The sequence below is a fragment of the Apodemus sylvaticus genome, chromosome 7 (assembly GCF_947179515.1).
Source record: "Apodemus sylvaticus chromosome 7, mApoSyl1.1, whole genome shotgun sequence".
NCBI lineage: Eukaryota > Metazoa > Chordata > Mammalia > Rodentia > Muridae > Apodemus > Apodemus sylvaticus.
Genome location: NC_067478.1, coordinates 127,876,998 through 127,899,046, shown reverse-complemented (window position 1 = coordinate 127,899,046; position 22,049 = coordinate 127,876,998). Strand labels below are relative to the sequence as shown.

The 22,049-nt window shown below is 42.5% G+C and overlaps 1 protein-coding gene across 1 annotated transcript; it reads right to left on the bottom strand.

Annotated features, from left to right (window-relative positions):
• Positions 1 to 637: 637 nt before the first annotated feature.
• On the bottom strand, positions 638 to 16,969 carry LOC127689446 (baculoviral IAP repeat-containing protein 2). Its single transcript, XM_052189154.1, has 9 exons — positions 16,899 to 16,969; positions 15,098 to 15,176; positions 13,283 to 14,232; positions 9,427 to 9,505; positions 8,100 to 8,148; positions 4,228 to 4,467; positions 1,523 to 1,777; positions 1,236 to 1,277; positions 638 to 1,156 (listed from the first exon to the last, which is right to left on the bottom strand). The coding sequence occupies exons 3-9, from the start codon at positions 14,191 to 14,193 to the stop codon at positions 963 to 965; spliced, it is 1,770 nt and encodes a 589-aa protein (XP_052045114.1). The 5' UTR covers positions 14,194 to 14,232; positions 15,098 to 15,176; positions 16,899 to 16,969; the 3' UTR covers positions 638 to 962.
• Between the last annotated feature and the right edge of the window lie 5,080 nt (positions 16,970 to 22,049).

The following is a 22,049-nucleotide window of genomic DNA, read 5'->3' as shown; positions in this document are numbered from 1 at the left end:
GGAAGGGTTAGTTTCAGCTTACAACTCTTAGATCATACTCCATCACCGAAGGAAGTCAGTCTAGGAACCTGTGGGCAAGAGCTGAAGCAGAGACCATGAAGGTGTGTTTATTGACTTGTTCCCATGGCTTACCTGGCCTGCTTTCTTGTACCATCTAGGACCACCTGCCCAGGGGTAGCACCAGGTATGACCGGCTAGGCCCTCTCTCCCACATCCATCATTAATGAAAATGTTCCTAGACACGCTTACAAGCCATCTTATATACTTTCTCAAGATTCCCTCTTCCAAGACATGTTTAAATCTGCGTTGTCTTGTCAGAGACAAGAGATCCACCTGTCTCTGCTGAGAATAAAAGTGTGCCTGCCTCTTTTTTCTTTAAATACACTTCAGATCTTCACAAGCCTACCAGACCTACATCTGGGACAGGTCATACATGGTTTGGTCCACAAAGAAGGTACTCATCACTGTCTGGTTCCTAACCTCCAATCCTAACAAACACCTACACACCAGGCAAGTAAACTATTGATTGTAAATTCTCATGTAGATTTATCTCAATTTTTTGAAACTGAAGTCTTCACTCAATACTTTATTTACAAAGCATACACAGCTTGTTATCCAAAGGAATCTCATCAGAAACAACATTTTAAAAGATTTATTATACACAGTGTTCTGCCTGCATACATCACTGCACACACTATGATGATGCAAGCCTTTAAAAAACACTTTAGTATGTTTCTCACAAACAGAAAATACTTACCAGTAACAGAAAAATCCCAGAAGCACAGGGCACCCTAACTGCTGAGGGCCACGGCCACTGGTTTCAGGCTTCTAAGCTCCACGTCACCTGAATCCAAAGCTTTCCCAAATTCCAAATCCAGGAAGTCCTGAAGGGACGCACACAAGCATCATTCTTTGTTCAGACAGCTTCTGATGTCCAACAATCCTTTCAGACCATTCTTTACTCAGGAGAGAAATGTTCGCACAGTCCCCTTGATTGTCCCCCTGCAAATGGGGCACTTTCTTAGGGAAGGGGCACATCCCTGGCAGACTACCAAATGACCACAAGGAATGAACACGATAGAAACCTCTCTGTCCATACACACTTTGCAAGTTCGTTCTTCTTGTAATCTCCGCAACTGTTCTTCCAATGGTAAGCCTGAGAACAAAAGAACATTAGTGAAATTCAGCTCCTAAAAAGTAACAGAAATAATGCTGAAGTACTAACCCTATTTTACCTGAAACATCTTCTGTTGGAATATACTTCATATTCTTTTCCACTGAAGAAAGAAAGCATACAAAAAGAATCACTCTATAAATACAAAACTTTTTTACCCTACTATTTTTAGATAGATTTTTTTTTGCTATATATTACAAAGAATACTATCTAGACAATAAAATACATCATTTTTTTTGAAACAGGTAAAATGTAAAGATTACAATTTTTTAAACCAGATTTATTCTGCTTGCTCAACAGATAACTAAAACCCTATAGGTATCTAAATAATTTTCTCAACAAACTCACCAAATAAGTTTTCATATAATGTAGAGTCAATTTCCTTCAGAGAGTTTTTGAAGATGTTAGCTGCAGCATTTCCCTTGACTAAAATGGTGTCAATAAGCTCTCTTGCTTGTAAGGGTATCTGTGTTTTCTGTCTGATAATATCATGTTCTTGTTTTGTAATTACACTGGCCTCAAGAAGATTATCCAGGATAGGAAGGACACGTGTCAACTGTTGAAAGAGGGCCATTCTATTCTTCCGAATCAGTGACAAGTCACCTTCATTTAAAAACAAGCAAGAAAAAAATTCCATTAAATTTCAAATATCCCCAACCAACCAACCCTACACATAAATTAGGCACTAAGCTGAGCTTGAAGGACTTTGAAATGACTTGAGTGCACATCAATGTTGCCATGTTAATCTTCCAGATTAAACTCATTATCACACAGTGTGTACAAATGTTCTCAAGTCTACACAATAATAGACTCAGACCCTTGCCTTCAAATTGTTGAGAACAAGCAGAAAACTTTAGAGAGTAGTAAAACATGGGTCCTCTTTTTCTCTTTCTCCAGAATCCTAAACTAGCTGAGTTTTTTTGGTTTGTTACTTATTGAGATAGGACCTCATGTGTCCACAGGGATAGCCCTGATCCTGGCTCTACCTCCATTCCAAGTGCTGGGATTACAGACATGAATCTCTATGCCTGCTTTACACAGAGCTGATGGGACTCAGGGTTTGTGAACACCAAGCAAGGACCCATCAAACAAGCTCCATCTTCAGCCTAGAGCGGGGTTCCTTCTCAGAGTCCATGCCTCCTATAGAACTACAGCACTCAGCTTAAGCTCCTCGTCACAACAGACTCTGCTTGGCTCCCAGGCAAGTCTAGACACTGTGTCCCCTGCGACACACACCTCCGCTTCCCAATCTGAAATACGAGGAAGAGCATCTTCCTCCGAGAGTTAAACAAAATGCACATAAACCACGTTGCACAATACCTCGCACATAGGGCATAGCCAGCTTTATCATTTATAAATCTAAATTTATAGTAGTTTTTAAAAATGAATCCAGCTTATTCATAAGAGTACCTCACTTCAGAGGTGAGAAACCTTCAATTTAGTTGAATGAGCTACCTACCTACTAACCAAAGGGCCAAAATTGAAACAAGTCTGTTTCAATCCTGAAGTTAGAATTTTAAATGTTTTGTGATAAGGCTAGTCCTTATTATATATATCTTATTAAAATAAACTAGTCCTGTCTCTTTTTTTTTTTTAACATTTTTTTCCTTGGTGGGGTAGGGGGTGCTGCCACAGCACATAATTTGTAGGAGTGTGTGTGTGTGTGTGTGTGTGTGTGTGTGTGCGCGCGCGCGCACGCATGCATGTACACACACACAAATGCCATGGCATGTATATGGCAGTCAGGGTAAAACTTGTCGGAGGTGGTTGTCTCCTCCTACCTTAGTCTCAAGTATTGAATTGAGGTTGTCAGTGTGGACAGCAAGTACCTTTCCCTGTTACGCCATCTTGGAGGCCCGCTAGCTCTCTGATCCTGTCTTTTGCAACTAGTATTCCCGGCTGGTCACATGCTCCTTGAGAATAGTCAATACTTCCACATTATTTACTTCTGCTGTTTACATATTTAAATGTATGTATATTTATTGAAGATCTAATTACCAAGAAGACTTATTCCAGGAGACTAAGATGTAATAAAACCTACACAAACATCCAAGTCATCTGTCTACTGTCCTTGGGTTGGGCAAAGGACCACAGTCTAGGATATCATCTGAAGTCAAATTTTTGGTATAAAGATCATCTACCAAGGATTATTAGGTAAATGTCATACTAGAAACCAGATTTGAGGTGGCTGGAGAGATGGCTCAGCAGTTAAGAGCACCGACTACTCTTCCAAAGGTCCTAAGTTCAATTCCTAGCAACCACATGGTGGCTCACAACCATCTGTAATGGGATTTGGTGCCCTCTTCTGGTGTTTGAAGACAGCTTACACCCATATAAAACATACATCTTTAAAAAAAAAAAGGAGGAGGAGGAGGAAAAGAAGAAGAAAACCAGATTTGAAGGAACTTTATTTAAAAAGTAGATTCTTGCTTTGGAGCCTAGGCTGACCCTGAACTCAGTCTACCATCTTACTCTCTTGAATGCCAGGATTGTGGGAATTAGGCATGTTCCATTTAATCATCTCTGAATCGGTTTTTAATTCTTACTTTAGAAAACAATTGTATGTGCATGTGCCTGAGTGTATGTATGTGCACCAGGTACATGCAAAGATCGTAAGAGGGGGTCGGATCCCCAGGAACTAGAGTTATAGGTGGTTGTGAGGCCCTGGGCTCTACTTAGGCAATAAGAACCAAACACTGTTCCTTTCCAGGAGCAGGTAAAGCTCTTAACCTCTGAGCTGACCTCAAGTCCCTTAAGTCATGCTTTTTTCAGTTGTAGCTATAAATAAAGAAATGCAATATAGCTCAAAAATAGTTTATTGTAAATCTATGTATGGTGGCATACATGTGTAACCCCAGCTCTGGAGGTGGGGCCAGAACCTCAGGGGAGTTCAAGGACAGCACTAGCTACAGACTGAATTTGAAGCCAGCCTGAACTTGGCAAAAAAAGACTTTAGAAATGCCCAGGGGTGGGGGGTGTCAGCAGCCATTTACAGGTGTGAGGATGCTGCAGGTAACACAGATCTGAAAATCTGTGGCCACCAACGACAATACCTGATGCCGTCTCTTCTGTCTGACTTTCCTTCTCCTCTTCTCTTCTCTCATCTTCAGCATTCAGAAGTGCTGAGACAATGTCACTGACCGTCCTGTAGTTCTCACCAGTGGCCAGGATCTGACGCTGCACAGTCTGTCTCACCAGACTCCTACTGAAGCCCATTTCCAAGGCTGCTTTAACCACAGGCGTGCTCATCATCACCGCGTCCTCTGAACCTTCTCCAGCGCCGAAATGCACGACTGTTTGTAAACAAATTTGCTAATATTAAACTCCACAAATTTAAAACTATGGAAAATAATGCCTGTGGCACCTTTATTTTTCATATCCTGAAAAGGGGGACATATCATATGCATCAATTAACTTCAATACAATTTGAACTTTGAATAATTAGTGTATTATGCATCTAAAAAATTACTACCTACAGTACATACATCCTAGTTATAAAAAAAAAAAAAAACCTCTCTTGGCAATTTGCTTAGGGGTGTGATTGTTAGAAGACATTCCAGCGGTGTCTGTTGGGATGGCTCGGTGGTAACGACACTTGCTGACAAGCCTAACAGCCTAAGTTCAAATCACAGGATCCATAAGGAGGGAGAAGAGAACGAATTCCCAAAGCTGATCTCTTTTTTTAAAGAAAACAGTTGATTTGCTTTTCTGGCACTGGTGCTCTGGCTGCATGTGTGTCTGTGTGCAGGGCTCGGCTCCCCTGGAGCTGGAGCCGGACAGTTGTGAGCCGCCATGCAGGTGCTGGGCACTGAATCTAGGAGCTCTGGAAGAGCACCCAGTGCTCACAACTGCCGAGCATCTCCAGTGCCCAAAGTGCACTCTTAACCTCCATCCACACATACACTACAGTTTTTCCCTCAAAAATCAGGTAGGTAAGAGGCTCATGGCTAAGTGTTTGCTGCACAAGTCTACTCAAGTTTAATTCCTGAAACCCACAGGTAAGGACTGACTCCTAAAATAATTGTGTTTCCATGTCTCTGTCTCTTTGTGTCTGTCACATACATACACATACAAATATAATTTTTTTAAAAATATCTCCCCAAAAGAGTCTAATATACATTCATTCTTTAAAACCAATGTACCACAAAAACATTGATATGAGAAATTACCTTCAAGCAGGAAAGCAGGACAAATGTAAAGTTCAGTAGGAACTGGACATGTAACAGCACAAAGCCCTAGGTCCTTTCCTGACACTCCTAAGCAAGGTTTAAACAAGCTACCACCCCAAAAACAAACAAACAAACGGTAGGAAATGAGGTTAAGATGGGGGTACAGCTCTATGGTGGAATACGTAGAATACACTGAATTGAGAAAATGGGGTGTGGTAGTAGGTTTATAAATGAGGCAGAGAACAAGGGTGGGCAGCATGAAGATGGAATAAAAACACAATAAGCAAAAGTACTGTTACTTCTGAATGGAGGTTACAAAGATGAAGATATGAGGTGACAAATCCAGGAAACGGGAGGCAGTAGGGCCTCACAGGGAAGCATTTTCTGTTAACAGGGTCAGTGCAAGCTCATACTGTGCTTCTGTGACATTACAGCTGCACTTTACTGCCATCTACTGGAAACTGATACAATAAACACACAACAGTGTAGAGAGCAACTGTGTCTGAAAAAATACTGACAGCCTTGATCCTCAACACCTCACCCACAAAGTAACATTTAAAAATAAATAAAACCCTAAAACTGAAATGACCAAGTCAGCAACGAGAACATCTGAAAGAGAACAGCAAGACTAGCCTAACTAGCACCAAAGCTTGACACAGTCAAGAAATAAAGATGGTGGCAGACAACAGGGACAGTGGCCATACACAGCTTTGTAAGGAGTATCTATATCACTCTAAGTTTGCCAGAATACTATAGGAGGACCTTGAGCAGAGGGCTATTCCAACGGTGACTGGTAATGCTGCAGAGATGGATTCGGGATCAGGAAACTGGGACCAGGAAGAACTACAGGATAGACCCAGGTAGCATGGACTAAGAGACAGTAAGTATCAGGGCATGCTGTGAAGGTAGAACAGACGTCTCAGGAAACAACCCAGTTGGTTCTGTAGCTGGGTGTTATGAACTGAGATGGTGAAGGTCAGAGAGGAATATCTCAAGAATGAATCAGAGGAAACCTAGTGCTTTGACATATTTACTAAGATAGCTATTGTAGCCAGAAATGGAAGCACCTCTAAGATTTATGCAGGAAATTAAACATTCCAGCCTGGACTGCATCTAACCTGAGCATAAAGTACACTTCATTACACTTAAGAAACTAAGTACATTTAGTAGTCTATCACTTAGAAATATGAAAAAAGAACTAGCAGAGGAAACTGTTCAAAATCATCCTAACAAACAGGAGAAAAACCTGAAAGAGTGGTGTAAGGGAAGCCACCCAAAGCCGGTGTGCTGAGGACAAAAGCTAGGTGTGGGGCAGTGTGCTTACCATCCCTGCCTGCCCGCCCGCCCGCCCGCCTGCGGCAGTGGAGCAACAACCCAAGCTCAGGGCCAGCTAAGGATGTGCCAAAAGTACATTCAACTGTGCCTGTCAAATGCCAGCTACCAGGTAAGAAAGAGTTCCTCCAGCAGTTTCCAGATTTACAGATTAGCAGGAGGAGACATAATCCAGTACTAAGCCAGGTGAGGGGCACAGACCTGTAATAAAGCACACAGAGCTTAGGCCAGAGGAGTCCAAGTTCAAAGCCTGCAAGGGGCATATTATGAGACCCTGTACCAAAAACAAATGAAGAAAAGAAAGGAGGGGGAAACTAAGAAGGGAAGAAAGAGGGACAGAGTCAAGTGGTTCTAAGAGAAAGAAGTTCTCTTCCCTCTCCTACTCTCTCCGTGCTGTCTGCTGATACTGGGGAAAGCTGTGTGAAGAGGCGATTCTGATGCCATCCGGATGGCTCTGACAGGACGGCACTTACTTCCCAGACATGACAGAATTTGATCCTCAGAACCCACATAAAAAGAAGAGAAAATTGATTTCTGAACTTGCCTTCTGATCTCTACATGTGTACTGTGGCACATGTCTACATATACACCATACATGCATGTATACAATCTCTAATACATTCTTTTAAAAATAATTTAATAAATTAAAAGCAGCAATCTCTAACGAAAATGTACAACAATCATTCTGAAGATGGGTAAAGTGATTTTATAAGGAAAACAAAAGCAAGATGTATAGCATGGTGGCAACGTGCCTAGCGTGCGCAGGCTCTGGGTTCGAGCCTACATAAACTGTCTTCCCCTTCTTCACCCTGTCCAGCCCCTACACAGGCAGCTTCGGATACTCCTTCCTCTCACATATGACCCAGTGTCTTACCCCTGGAGCACAGTTTCCACGACCAAGCCGCTAAACACTCTGCAGCCAAGGTGTCTATGACTTTTATATATCTTGCCCATCTTTCTCTGTACCAGCTGCAAAGCTGCCAATGCCTCTCTTCAAATGGTGAACTAGAACCAGCACTCCCCGTCTGATATAATCAGCACATAGAGTGACAGTTATTTAACCACAATACATGTAGATCGCATACTTGTAACTACTGAGATCCGGTTAAATTCAGCTCTTGTGCAGAGCCCCCTGCACTGAATCACTATTTTATCTCCAGCTCTACCATCAGTCACCTGCAGACTGACCTCTTCTAACACATTCTAGGCACAGTGACCTTCTCCTCTCTGGAGGTACAGCTTTCATTTGGTGCACTTCAAGCTTTTGTTTTCTGGTTGTGTCTCGTCACTTTATATGATCATATGTCAGCTCCCAAAGTTTCCCCTATGATTTCAAAAGCACTACCACCCAATTCTCTACTACACTTTCACTCTTAACATTCTTACAAAACTTCCTAGTTGCATTTGAACTATTTCCTACTTACCTGGAGGATCAGTACTTTCTTCTCCTGGGGTGTCTGAAGTGGACAACAGCTATGAAATAAGAGAATACTTGACAGCTAAGTCAGAAATCTCAAACAGTCTAAACAGCACAGTCAGGGATTTGCCTTCTTATAAGATAGAAGCTCACTCTGTTGCCGAGGCTGACCTAGTAGTCATGGAAATCCTCCTGCCTCAGCTTTCTAAGTACCAGGGTTCCTGGAGTGAGCCACCACAGCCAAGCAAACAGACACTGAAGTAAACGTACGCATCCTTTTGGAAACTCCAGGTATGCTAGCACACTCCTGTGATTTCAACACTGAGGAGGAGTCTGAGGCAAGACGATCAGGAGTTCAAGGCAAGCCTCAGAGACAGGAACCCTGTCCTAAAACTCTAAAATAAACACACACATACTTTACTTTGTTTTGTTTCATCATAATTATCATAGTTAAGCTTACACTTTTATCTACATCCAAGTTAAAACTCCAGTGAAGCTTCTATTTTAGAGACTAGGAAGATACAATAGCGCCACCTTATTCCATTTGGACAGTTATATTTCATTTGAGTAACTCTTTTCAAAGGTCTTAACTCTTAATGAGTTTTTGATTTTTGATTTTTTTCTAGAAGAGACTAAAGAGACATTGATGATACCTCTTTAAGCCCATTTAAAAACAAAACAAAACAAAAATCTCTGTACGGTGGCAGTATATAAGATTTTTCAAAAAAGCAAAGGTAAAAAAACCACTTATAAAGAAATCTGAACAGCAAGCTAGCAACAAAATTCTCAAGGATGTCATTACTGCGCTACAGGCCATGTAACCCGGATTCCGGCTCTTCCGAGCACACATCTGAACTACGAGTATCTTTCTTCTGAAGTACATTTTTTCCTAACTACAGTACTTAAAATGCTATAAAAACCTAATAAACACCAATTTTGCCTTAAAATTATTTTATTTCATGTAAATGAAATAAAAATAAATATCACTTCTAAGATACCTGAAATTATGATTTCATAGTACAGTTCAATGCTGTATTTTTGTTTGTATATGTAGAGTATATGAACCTGGTCACCTGGGTTTGTGCATCTATGTGTGTACACATGCACAAAGGTAGACACAGGTTGCCTCATTCAACCTGGAACTCACTGAGTTATCTGGGCAGTGACCTCCAAGGATTCACCTGTTTCCAACACCCTGGGGCTACCAATGCGTGCTACCACACCAGCTTGTATGTGGTGCTGGGATCTGAGTTCAGGGCATTATACTGCATAGTAAGAACTTTACCAAATGAGCCATCTCCCCAGCTCTCATGTAAATTTTAAAATTGGTTTACCTGCTCAAGAAGATGAGGATATCTAGCTTGAATGTCATCAACAAACTCCTGACCCTTCATCCATATCAAGAACTCACACCTAAAATGTGAAACAAAAACTATTTTTAAGTATTTCATATCAAAAATAAACTGATTCTTCTAGAGGAGTGACTTTCAAATCGTCTTCACTATACCCCACAAAAACCCCATTTACATCACAAGCCAGTAGACATTCCAACAGAAATCATGCTGTCACACACCACAGTCTCATTGTGTTGCTGCAGTCTATTATTTTTTTTTGTCTCATTCCACTTGTACAACAAAAAGGGAAAAAGTCTGCACTTAAAAAGGGGCGAAAGTTGGCATGTGAAACACAGTGTTATAGACATTGTTTTTTCATGCTTAACATGATTTCAAAACCTATTAGTCATTATCTATTAACATTTCATTGTTCATAACAGAGTACTATGCAATCCTGCTCCAGAGTTCACTCTCCTATCTTGAAGTACAATACACCACACTCCCTCCACCTTTTGCAGCAATGTTTCTCAAATATTTAACCTACTAAGACTTTTCAGAGGAAGTTCACATAACATCTACTTCCGTTCTACTCCCTTTTGACAAAAGGATAAACAACAGCATTCCACATGGAAATTCTTTTTAAAGCACAATACCTTGGCCTATGCTACATACAAAAAATAAATGAAGGATGAACCATATCCTTAAATTCAAGAAAAGTCCTTTTGTCTTTCCTTCAGTCAGAATGTTCTACCTAGACAAGAGGCTGGGGAGAGCTCAGCGCCCCAGAGCAGTGCTGCTCTGAACAGAGCCAGAGATCAGCTCCGGCCCCACCTCAAGAAGCTCACACCCTCCTGACCATCTAGCTCCAGGAAACTCAATGCTTCAGGCCTCCTCGGGGACCTACACTCCCGTGCACATTCCCACATGCAGTCACATACTGTGATGGAGTTTTGTCAACTTAACATAAGCTAAAATCATCTGAGAGGAGGGAATCGCAATTGAAAAAAGGCCTCCATAAGATCCAGTTGTAAAGAACCTTTTATAATTAGTGACTGATGTAGGAGGCCGCACCCCGGGCTGGTGGTCCTACATTCTATAAGAAAGCAGGTTAAGCAAGCCATGAAAGCAAGCCAGTAAGCAGCAGCCCTCACGGCCTCTGCAGCAGCTCCTGCCTCCAGGTCCCAGCCTGCCTGAGCTCTTGCCCTGACTTCTATGATGAACTGTGAAGTGGAAGCATAAGTCAAATAAATCCTTTTTTGTTTGCTTTGGCCTAAGTTGCTTTAGCCATGTGTTTCATCACAATACTAACCCTAACTCAGACACATACATAATTAAATAAGGTAAAAAACAAATCTAAAACAAGGCAAAGGAGGAGCCTTGTAGTAGAGCTCAAATATAGAGCCTTTGCTTAGCACTCTGAAGCACAGGATTTAATAATCAAAACCAGAATTTTTATAAGGACCAAAATCATAATCCATAAAAGATAAAACTGACAAAATGTCATCATCAAAATTTAAGACAGCCGCTATTCAAAAGACTGTTAAAAAACTGAAAAAATGCTCTATGGAGATAGCTTAGTGGTTAAGAGCACCGCTGCTCTTCCAGAGTACCCGAGTTGTTTTCCAACACCTATGCAAAGTGTCTCTCAACTGCTTATAACCCCAGCTCCAGGCATTTTTATGCCCTCCTCTGGTACCTGCACTCACATGGAATACATTCAGACAGACACATACACATAAGTGAAAATTAAAAACCTAAAGAAGTAAAAGTACTAGAGGGAAAAAAAAGTACTGGAGGACTAGCCTGACTCCATGTTAAGAACGGGAGTCATTTTGTTATAAGGTCAGAACAAGTTCATTTCCTTTTGCTGAAATTTCAAATTGACCTGCTTTAACCTATTTCTGGAATTTAACATGTTCCCCACGCTATGGAGTTTGAGTCACACATTGACTATATGCTGTTAAGATGTTCTTCCAAATAATTTTAAAATGTTTAGCCAAGTTTCTACGTAACCAAAATTCCTCTGGAAATTCCCCAACTCTTGAAACCCTCCTAGTTGTGCAGGGTTTTTTTGCTGTTGTTTTTGGTTTTTTGACTATATAAACCCTACCTTCTCTTGTGTTCAATGACAGTTTTTCAAATCCTATAGAGAGCTTCCTCAAATCCCACTTTAGGGAGATAACCTTAAGAAAATAAAACTTGCTTAACAAGCTTTGGGACTAACAAATATAAAGCACATATTAAAGCAGAGTTTGTAAGAAACTATCAGCAATAGGCAAACTGATAGGTACTAGTCTTCTAATCTCTGTAACAAACCCACCCAAACATCCCAGGGAGGACTCAGTAATCCAGTTCACATAAAATGAAGACAAAAATGTGGGGATCTCTCTCTCTCTCTCTCTCTCTCTCTCTCTCTCTCTCTCTCTCTCACACACACACACACACACACATACACACACACACACACACACACACGGCTCTGTGGCTTCTCTTCAGGTTCTAAAACATCAAGACACCAGTGCTACCGCCCCCACCATCATGTGAACACTCATGAGCCAGAACAGGAATCAACGTAGGTCCCTGGCTGGGATGTTTTCCACAACAGAAAAAGATTAAGTCTTTCAGCCTTGCCACCAAAAGCTTTGATGCCACCCTGGACCCTGAGAATCTTCACTGACAAGGACTTCAGATGCTAGAACTGAGGCAGCTCTGGACTTCCTGAGGAGTCAGAGTCTGCCACACCCCTGACAAGCCCAAGCCCATGTCCCAACACCCACCCAGTTAGAGGTCTGCTCAGCAGTTAGAAGAACTTAAAAAACAAAACAATAAAGGAACAAAACAGTTTTCCAAGATCCAACTCAAAAGAAGAAAGAGAAAGGTACTTAGATCCTGCCAGATAAGCAATTAATACTCAGGGAGATTGATGATTTTCAAGAGAACAAGAAAGATAATGCAAGCTTAGAAAGAAAGAATGCAATAAGCAACTCTCAAGAGCATGAAAAAGTAAAAAATTGTCGGGCGCACGCCTTTAATCCCAGCACTTGGGAGGCAGAAGCTGGGGGATTTCTGAATCTGAGGCCAGCCTGGTCTACAGATTGAGTTCCAGGACAGACGGGGCTACAGAGAAACCTTGTCTTCGGGGGAAGGGGAGGAAAGAAAGCAAAATTTTACAGGTGAAGAAAAATACATAATCACCTTAGGACTACTGTAGACTGTAAATCATACAACAGTAGAATGTAAATCATACAATGAGTCCAATGATTCCTCATTACCACGGAAGGCATGCACAGGTCTAAGATCTCTTTACTGTATAATTCCACTTATATATGTTGTGGTTGTGGTACCTAAAGTAGGAAGATTCAGATACAGCAAGGAGACGGATAGGTGCCAGGGGTGTGCCTGCAAGTGTATGGGGAACAGTTTTAGTCTGAGAGGATAAAAAGACTCTGGAGATGACTAAAAACAGAACATGTGTACTTTATACTAAATTAGTAAATTTATTGTGTATTTTAACACAATAAAAACAAAAATTTCTACTTTTATTACACTAACAACTGTGTACCTAAATTTATTCTAAGCAATAATAAAAATTAAGGTTAGGGATGTAGGTAAGAGAACTTGTTGGCCAGATGTGAGGCCCTGGGTTCAATCTTCCATACCACAATAATAATCAGTTTAAAACATTTTTAAGAACCAATTAGCAAGCCTGGTAGTGGTGGTACAGACCTTTAATCCTAGCATTCAGGAGGCAGAAGCAGGTAGATCTCTGAGTTCAAGTCCAGACTGGTCTACAGAGTGAGTTCCAAGACAGACAAGGCTACACCAAGAAACCCAATCATGAAAACAAACCAATTACCTTGGAAACCATTTGGCATGTTCTCTCCAGGGGTCATCTCCGGGTTCCCAACACCTTAAGCCACCATCACAACAAAAGCATTTGACATCATCATTGCGATCCACATAATAGAATCCAGCACTTGCAAGCTGCTCGGGCTGCACAGGAGCACTAGATGGCCAGTATAGAAATGTCCTCATTCGAGCGGTGTGCGTCTGCATACTTAGATTTGATATAGTAAACCTCTGTGTTTCTGAAGTATTCTCCAGAAATGGACAGTGGGGAAAATGTCTGCGATGCTCTGATAGGGCGTCATCCTTTGGTTCCCAGTTGCTCAGTTTCCCACCACACGCAAAGCAGGCCACCCTGTCTCCAGGCCCTACGTAGTAGAAGCCGGCTCTGGCCAGCTCTGCTGGTGACAGAAAAGACAATGGCCACATAGTGTAAGTAAGAACTCTGGCCTCCTCTGTGCTCATGGCAGAGCTGCAGGGATTCACCGTCCATGAGCAGTCTTCCACTGCTCTAGAATTAAGAGGGTTGGAGCACAGGTTGGGGTGACTGCCACTTTGTTCCAGAGGTGACAAATGTGCAAATCTGCTTTTCACAGGAGACATGTTCTTAGATGGAGACTGCAGACTGGCTGAAAGCAGAGTCTGTACAAAGCTGCAGCTGGGATAGAACTGTCTGTGCTTTTCAACAGGACTGTCCCCTTGTTTCCAGTTGTCCAACATCAGGCCACAGCAGAAGCACTTGACCTTGTCATTGACACCAGTGTAGTAAAAGCCAGCACGAGCCAGACTCCTTTCTGAGACAGGAACTCCCCTGGGAAAAGCTGAGTACGTGGACATTCTGTAGAGTTCACACGAAAAGTCGTACTTCATTTTTTCTTTGCTCTCTTTTGTCCAATTTGACAAGACTGTGCTATTCTCCATTATACCTTTAGTTTTGGTGTAAGAAACCTTGGGAAGTCTCTAGAAGACAGTTTTGTCCATGAATAGTAATAGTATTTCTGACAGCGTAAACTTCCATATGAAGTTTCTCACCACTTACTTCACACTAGCTCTCTACCACACACAGGAATGAAATGGCAGACACCTAACTGTCTGATTCACTGTCTTCTGATTGGACTGGTGAATTGACACTCACACATGACAAATCTGTCTCACATGCCAAGACACTATTCAGGACTCTTCTGGGGTCACGGGAACTCTTCTGAGTAACTGAGAGCTGTTTACCCGTAACGTCCTTCTCATTCCTAGTTATGAAGCCTGGAGACTAGTGCATACTCAGGCTCTCTTCCCTTATAAGGACTTAAATATGACCTCCAAACTACTACTTTTCCTACCAAATGACAGGAACTGAAGTCTGCATCTGGTTTTCCTAAGAGCTAATGTCGGACAGCTCATCATCATCACAGTCTTCTCTAAAGTGGCTTACATCAACTGCAGTTAACTTCCAGGGAAATCAACACAGCTCTGTAAGACTGGTTTTCATGGTAAAGGAACTGTGCTTAAAGCTTAAATTTGATACTCTCTCATTGTTAAATCTTATAGAACACCACCTTAATTCTCTATCATTGTAATACATCCAGTCAATAGACAGTAACTTGTACATGAACTTAGACTGCATTGTATAAAGTCCACCTGTGTTTAAATAAGTCTGTTATAATTAAGAATGAATCAATCTGAGACATGGCTTTGTTCTGTTATTCCAAATACCTAAGAACCTGTTTTCCCACAGCTTTTCTGTTGCACTAGCCTTCTTTTTGAAAACTCAGTATTTTATATAACTATTCATACACAAAAGCACACTCCAAAGCAAACTGCATCTTCTTACAAAATTTTTCAGATTTCCATGAATGGGCTTATTTCTGGAGAAACATGGAAGAACATGAAGACTCTTGAGGGCTACAAATCTGAAAGAAAAAGAATATTTTAGAAAACTAATTGCACAGAATTGTCATTTTCAATTTCTTCAGTAATGTCTAAAAATGACACACTCTAGATAACACATCTTGACTACAGCAGTTCCTCACCCAACCAATCTACTTAGAAACGGTCTAAACCAAAACACACAACTGCAAAAGCATTCCCAAAGTACTAATTATGCTTGTCTATAAAACGCACAGCTTTGTATAGTTTAAAAATTAAAACTTTGAAAATGAATGAACATTTCCATTTGTCAAAAATTGGTCCCAGATTTCAAGTTTTTTTTTTTATTTTATATACTTTTTACTTACTACTAGACAAAATGTACCATACTTCATGAACATCTTTCTTATTTTTTTTTAAAGGGACAGGGTCTTATTTTGTAGCCTAGGCTAGCTAGAAAGTCAATGTAACCCAAGCTGGTTTTAAAATTTGTTAGAATTCTCCTGCCTCAGCCTCCCAAGTGCTAGGAACCCACTACCACCAGGCTCCTTTTCTTTTCTGATTTAAAGATATTTTGATCTGGCACTTCACTTGAGGCAAAAGGCACCGTGAATAGTGGAAAGACAGTCTGTAGGGTTGCTGACACAGCTCCATGTTAGAGTACTTGCCTTGCAGGGAAAGGACCCAGGGTTTAATTACAAGAAAAATTTATATATTTTTTATATTATATTTTTATATTCTATTATAAATTAAATTAAAATATATAATAAATAATACAAATATACATAAAGTATGATATAATATATTTATTTTTACACATAAATATATGTAAAGATATAATACAACATAAAATAAATAATACATAATAGATATTTTATACTATATTAAAATATAAATATTTCCTGAGGATTCCCTAGGCATACCTGCAATTTCAATCTCAACACTTGGAAGTTCGAGGCAAAATGAGATGCTCCTGCCAGACAGTGCAGTTAAACTAGCCAGGGTTAAATTGGCAAAGATAAAGGCATCGGGAAGAGCTCATAAACGCAATCCGTGAAGGGCAACCATTCCCTAACAATTCCAAAGCAACCACCACAGGTAGCATCTCAAAACCACAAAAAGTACAATTGCCGGTAAATCAGTGGCCTGTACAGGGACACCACCACCCATGTGGCTTATCCGCACAAGGTGTTACAACTCCAGCCAGCACCCAACACTGCTCTGCGCCCACTACAGGGGACGACGAGAAACAGAGAAGACCTTTCCCAGTTAAACCAAACGTCTCACACGACTTCTGGGCGCAAGTAATAACCGATATGACCGTCATCCCCCTGCCGCACAACTTGTCTTGGTTTGAAGGCATTAAAGAAATGCCGCGGGCTTAAAATCTAAAACCCTGCAGAAAATCTGAAGAGACAGCCGAGGTAGTGCACACCAGTAATCCCAGCACCTAGGAGGCTGAGGCAGGAGGATTACCGCAAGACCGAGACTAGCTTGTGCTGACTCAAAAAAAAAATAAACTGAAAGGCAAAGAAAGCAAAACTGTAATACAAGACCGAGCCCAAGAAATGGGGCAGGGAGCGGGAGTCGGGTGGCCCTGAGAACACGGGAATTTTCACAACGCCGGTCGGATTGCCTTCGGGGCCGAGGGAGGAGGCCCGTCCGCCCACCCGCCCGCCCTGCCGAAGGGCGCCACGCTCGCCCGCTCGCCCTGCAGCAGGGCGCCACGCTCGCCCGCTCGCCCTGCGGCAGGGCGCCGCACTCACCGCCGAGCCAGGCCTCCGGCGCACTGGGAGCTGAGCCGCCTGACTGTTGACCCGCAGCCTTCCCAGAAGCCCCTGCGGCCAGCGGGACGTTGCGGTGACGTCAGCAAGCGCGCGTCGCAAAGTTGGAAACGCGTGGAGAAGGGGCGGGACTGCAGAGCAGTCGCGCGCGCGCCTGCGCATGCGCCCACGCTCGCGCCTGCGTGCTCGGGATTTGGAAGCTAAACGTTCGGTCCCCGGGGACCTGGACGAATAGGGCTAGGTTTTCCCGAGCGTCCATCCCTGCCCCGCTGCCTCCGTTCCGGACTTTGATACCTTGTGTTTTAACCTGCAGTGCACCTTTAAGGGCGGCAGCCTTGAGCCGCGGCTCGGAGCTCGGGAACCCTGTATTTCGAGCCTCACCCCGCCAGGGTCCTAGAGACAGGCACTAGGCAAACGTGGCCTCGTAGCTAAGGCGGCTCAGGCTCGAAACGCTTGAGTAACGGAATGCACTCGTGTGCAAGTGCATTAAATATAACTTGTGTTTTTGTAAGATGGGCTTTAGTATTTTTGACAAGTGGGCTCCTCTGGCAGGCCGGCCGGCATGGTGGCGCTCACCTCGAATCCTAGGAGTTCAAACCCAGCCGCGGCTAGCACACCAAGGCTACTTGAGACCCTTTGGGACAGGGAGGTAGTTACGCATTTTAAAGTTATTGTTTTTAATAAGTGCTCTTGCAGGCGACCCAAATTAAGCGCGAGCAGGCCAGAAACAAAAAGATAAGGAGAAAGCTGGGGACGAGTTTGGAGGAAGGGTTATAATGGGGAGAGTATGATTAAAGTGCACTATAAATCTGTGACGAGGTTGTAGAAGAATACGTTTAGAACTGGGAAAATATAACCTTGACTTCATTGCTCACTACCATTTCTGCCTCCCCGCCCCACCCTCCTCTGCCTTTCCCATACAGAAAGTGCTGCAAAAGCATTAGCATTCAGGGAAGGACTTTCCCCCCTCCCCCCCCCCCAACCCTGCCCAAAGAGGGGGGTGGGGGTAGCTTTTGCAGTTGTTTGTTTGTTTGTTTGTTTGTTTGTTTGTTTAAGAAAGGATTTTATTGTAGGGCTCGGACTAGCCTAGGTTTAGCATTCTACCTCAGCCTCCTGCGGGCTGATTAGAAATGTAGGCTATTAACAGGGAGGTTTCTACAGTTCAATTTATTTTGGGCTAGAAATAAAATCTGATCTTCTCTCCGAGGGTTTGGGGAAACTCCAGGAGCAAAAATTTACAAAACTTAGAAATAACAGACCACTAAATTAGGCTGAACCCTGAACCGTTTCCCAGTTCCTTACCCCATCATTTCTGCCTGCAAGTCGGTCAGTCACAGAACAGGCAGACTTCTGTTCTAAATGCTGATATTAAAAAGTAAGTATTTATAAGTTTGTGATACACAGAAAAGACACGCCAAGGTTCCTAGTGACTAAACTTCCAACGGTACACGTGTTAATGCTTTGTTCAAGTCACTACTCGGAAACTTACAGAAAACATTCCTAATGTGTGTGGGAATCTATCAGGACCTGTGCACATCGAATTCGAGATTATGTCTCTTTCAGTTCTTGTCCTATCAATAGTGAATCTACTTCAGTATTTAGGAAATTTTCAATGCCCAAAACTCAGACGTTTTAGAACTTATTACTTCTTTTATAATATTGTGTAATCTTGGAGTCCAGTTGTTTATTTTGTTGACCATTTATTCAACTAAGACTTCTCCTATTGCCCAAGTAGAGTTTGGTAATTTTGAAAAATATATATTATAGTTTATTATTATACAATACATATGGTTAGCATGACATCTTTCATCTTTATATACAAAAAGTATACAGTTCAGGCTGGAGAGATGGCTTAGTGGTTAAGAGCACTGACTGCTCTTGCCGAAGTCCTGAGTTTAATTCCCAGCAACCACATGGTAGCTCGCAACCATCTGCAAAGGGGTCTGATGCCCTCCTCTGGCAATGGTGTACTCATATACATAAATAAATCTTTAAAAAATATACAGTTCAAGACTTTTGTGGGGGTTGGATTTGGTTTTTTTGAGACAGGGTTTCTCTGTATAGCCCTAGCTATCCTGGAACTCAGTCTGTAGACCAGGCTGGCCTCGAACTCAGAAATCTACCTGCCTCTGCCTCCCAGAGTGCTGGGATTACAGGCGTGCGCCACCACCGCTCCTCTCTCAAGACAATTTTGAAGAAAAATATGATTGAAAAGGCTTCTACAACATAAATTGTATTATGCTCCTCCTACCCAAGACCCTGGTTCAATTCCTAAAATCCACATCCTAGTTCACATCTGTAACTAGAGTTCCAAAAGATTTGACACCCTCTTCTGGCCTCCATGGGTACTGCATGCAAGTTAATGCAATGCACAATCACTTTCAGGCAAAACACACATAAAATCAAATACATAAATGAATAAAAAGTGTAAGTGCATGTTCTTGGTCATGTGCCTTTCTCCACTTGCTAAATCTCAGAGTTCACTCAGAAATAACACAGAGAGACAAATGTTAGTAATCCTGCTGATACACAGCATAGGTACACCATAATATATTGAACTTAAATATTTGATTTAAAATGCAGTAAAGTGGCAGGGATAGTGGCTTAGGTAAGAGGATTGTTTCGAGATCAAGGCCAGCCTGGGGCTTGGGAGAGTGTGCACGGTGAGAAAGAGAAAAGAGAGAGGGAGAAACCAAGAGGCCGAAATGTCTGCATGACATGCCCCCTCTAGGGGGAAGGGCAGCCCAGACCATGGGCTGGAAAATTCAGGGTAGGAGCAGGGTATGCTGGGTAAGACTGGAGATCCTGGGAGAACCTGGAGGCCAGGTCTGCTTTGATGTGTAAAGTATGTGCCTCAGTCCCTTGTCCCAGGTCAGAAACCAAACATCTATTTATTTGTATGACAATCACTCATTTTGTTTTGGTAGCATTGGGGGTGACTGGGGGCTTTGTGAGTGCTAGAGAAGCGTTCTATAACTAAAGCCAAATCCACAGTCCTGTTAGTTTAACTTTTTAATTTTGTTTATTTTGTGGGGGTAGGTGTATGTACATGCCATATGGAAATCAAAAGACAACTTACAGGAGGAGTCAGCTCTCTTCTGCTACCTGTGTTCAGTTGGTCACACTTGTGGCCAATGCCTTTACCCCCTGAACTGTCTTCAGGCCCAACAGAGAGCATTTCAGGGAAGTTTTAAACAGAGTGTTCTATTCTGAATGAGAATCAGTGTTTCCTATGCTCCAGCTATATAAGTAATATTTGGTATGTCTTTAAGAATTAAGCTAAATAAATAAATAAATAAAAAGAATTAAGCAAATATAAGGCTGGGTGTGGTGGTACACAAGTGTAATCCCACCACCTAGGAGATTAGTACAGGAGGACTTTAAGTTTTAGACCAATCTGAACCCTATAGCAAGTTCCAGACAAGTCTAGGTGATAAATCTGTTTCAAATTTTTTAAAAGAAAATTAAAACTATGTTAAACAGGGCTGGAAATATGGCTAAGCAGTTAAGAGCACTGACTGCTCTTCCAGAGGTCCTGAGTTCAATTCCTAGCAACCACATGGTGGCTCGAAACCCTCTAATGGGATCTGATATCCTCTGGTGTGTATGAAGACAGTGTATTCATATACACAAATAACTCTTTTAAAATTTTATGTAAAACAAATATAATGTTGTCTAGTAATGTTGTCGGTGAAAAAGCCAGTAAGTCATAAAGACAGCTAGCCGAGTGAGACCTCCACCCAGTGTTTCCGAGTTCTTGTCACTGGAAAAAAGAATTCATAGACAAGACAAACTAAGGAATTAGAAGTTTACATGCTTATAGGATGAGTGTGTGTGTGTGTGTGTGTGTGTTGCCCACACAAAGGCCACAGGAGGAAGCATCTGTCCTTTCTATCACCCTCCACCTTTATTCCTTTGAGACGGTCTGTCCCTGAGCCTAGCCCCAGACTGTGGCCAGCAAGCCCCGGCGTCCTGCCTTCTGTCCCAGGTCACTGGAGCTGCAGGCATTTGCATAGCCACGCCCAGCTCTTTCCTTAGATCCTAGGGATTTGAACTCAGGTCCCAAAGCTTATACAACAAGCCCTCTTAGCCACTGTCGCTCTACCCTGAATGTGACTTCTTTAGAGAGAGTAGAGGCTGCAAGAGGAGGGCGGGAAGGACAGAGAGGGTGGTAGAGGGGAACAGGATTCAGAAGAAAGCAGAACGGCATATGTGGATGAAAACAAAGGGGCCTCCCTCCACTGAGAAGGGTTGATGTCTCCTGCAAAAACTTCCCAACTGACTGCAAACAGACTAGAACACGTTTTCCAAGGAAGTCCCGTGGTAAGATTAGGAACCCTGTTGTGATGATGACTCTTCACTGTCAAATAGGTGAGGCTGTCTGTGCCCAGGATCCTGGAACTTTGAACCTGAAAGCAAGGGATAAGGAAGTCACTGTCAGCCTTGGCCACACAGAGTCTGCAGCCAGCATAAGATGGAAAACACTGACAAACTAAAGGGAAGACATAGCAAAGCTCTGTAAATGGGGAGAGAGCGTGGCTTCACCTGCAGACAGCAGAGATGGCTAAGCTGTGCACCTCACACAGATTATAGGATGGAAAAGTGCTGAAAGAGTGCGTGGGAGGGAGAAGCCGGCACAGAGCGCGTTGGAGGGAGGAGACAGCACAGAGTGCGTGGGAGAAGACAGCACAGAGCACGTGGGAGAAGACAGCACAGAGCGCGTGGGAGGGAAGAGACAGCACAGAGCACGTGGGAGAAGGCAGCACAGAGTGCGTGGGAGGGAGAAGACAGCACAGACTTTGGCTGTAGGGTAGAAGGTGAGTCGTGGGTCTGTTACCAGGAGTCAGGAGGGCACCAAGCAGTTGAGACTCTTCCTGAAATAAGTCAATGGCTTCTGCTAAACCCAAGCAGGTGGGATAGGCAGGGGTGGAGGAGGGTATCAGACTCAGACTCCACGAAGAACAAACCCTCAGGGAAGAGCCTGAGAGTTAAGGAAGTCAGCTGACAGTGTGCCCCAGGTAACATGTGTACTTCCCAAAATATCTAAAAACATTCTTTTCGTTCTTTCTTTCTTTTTTTTTTTTGCTTTCTTTCTTTTTTGGTTTTTTGAGACAGGGTTTCTCTGTGTAGCCC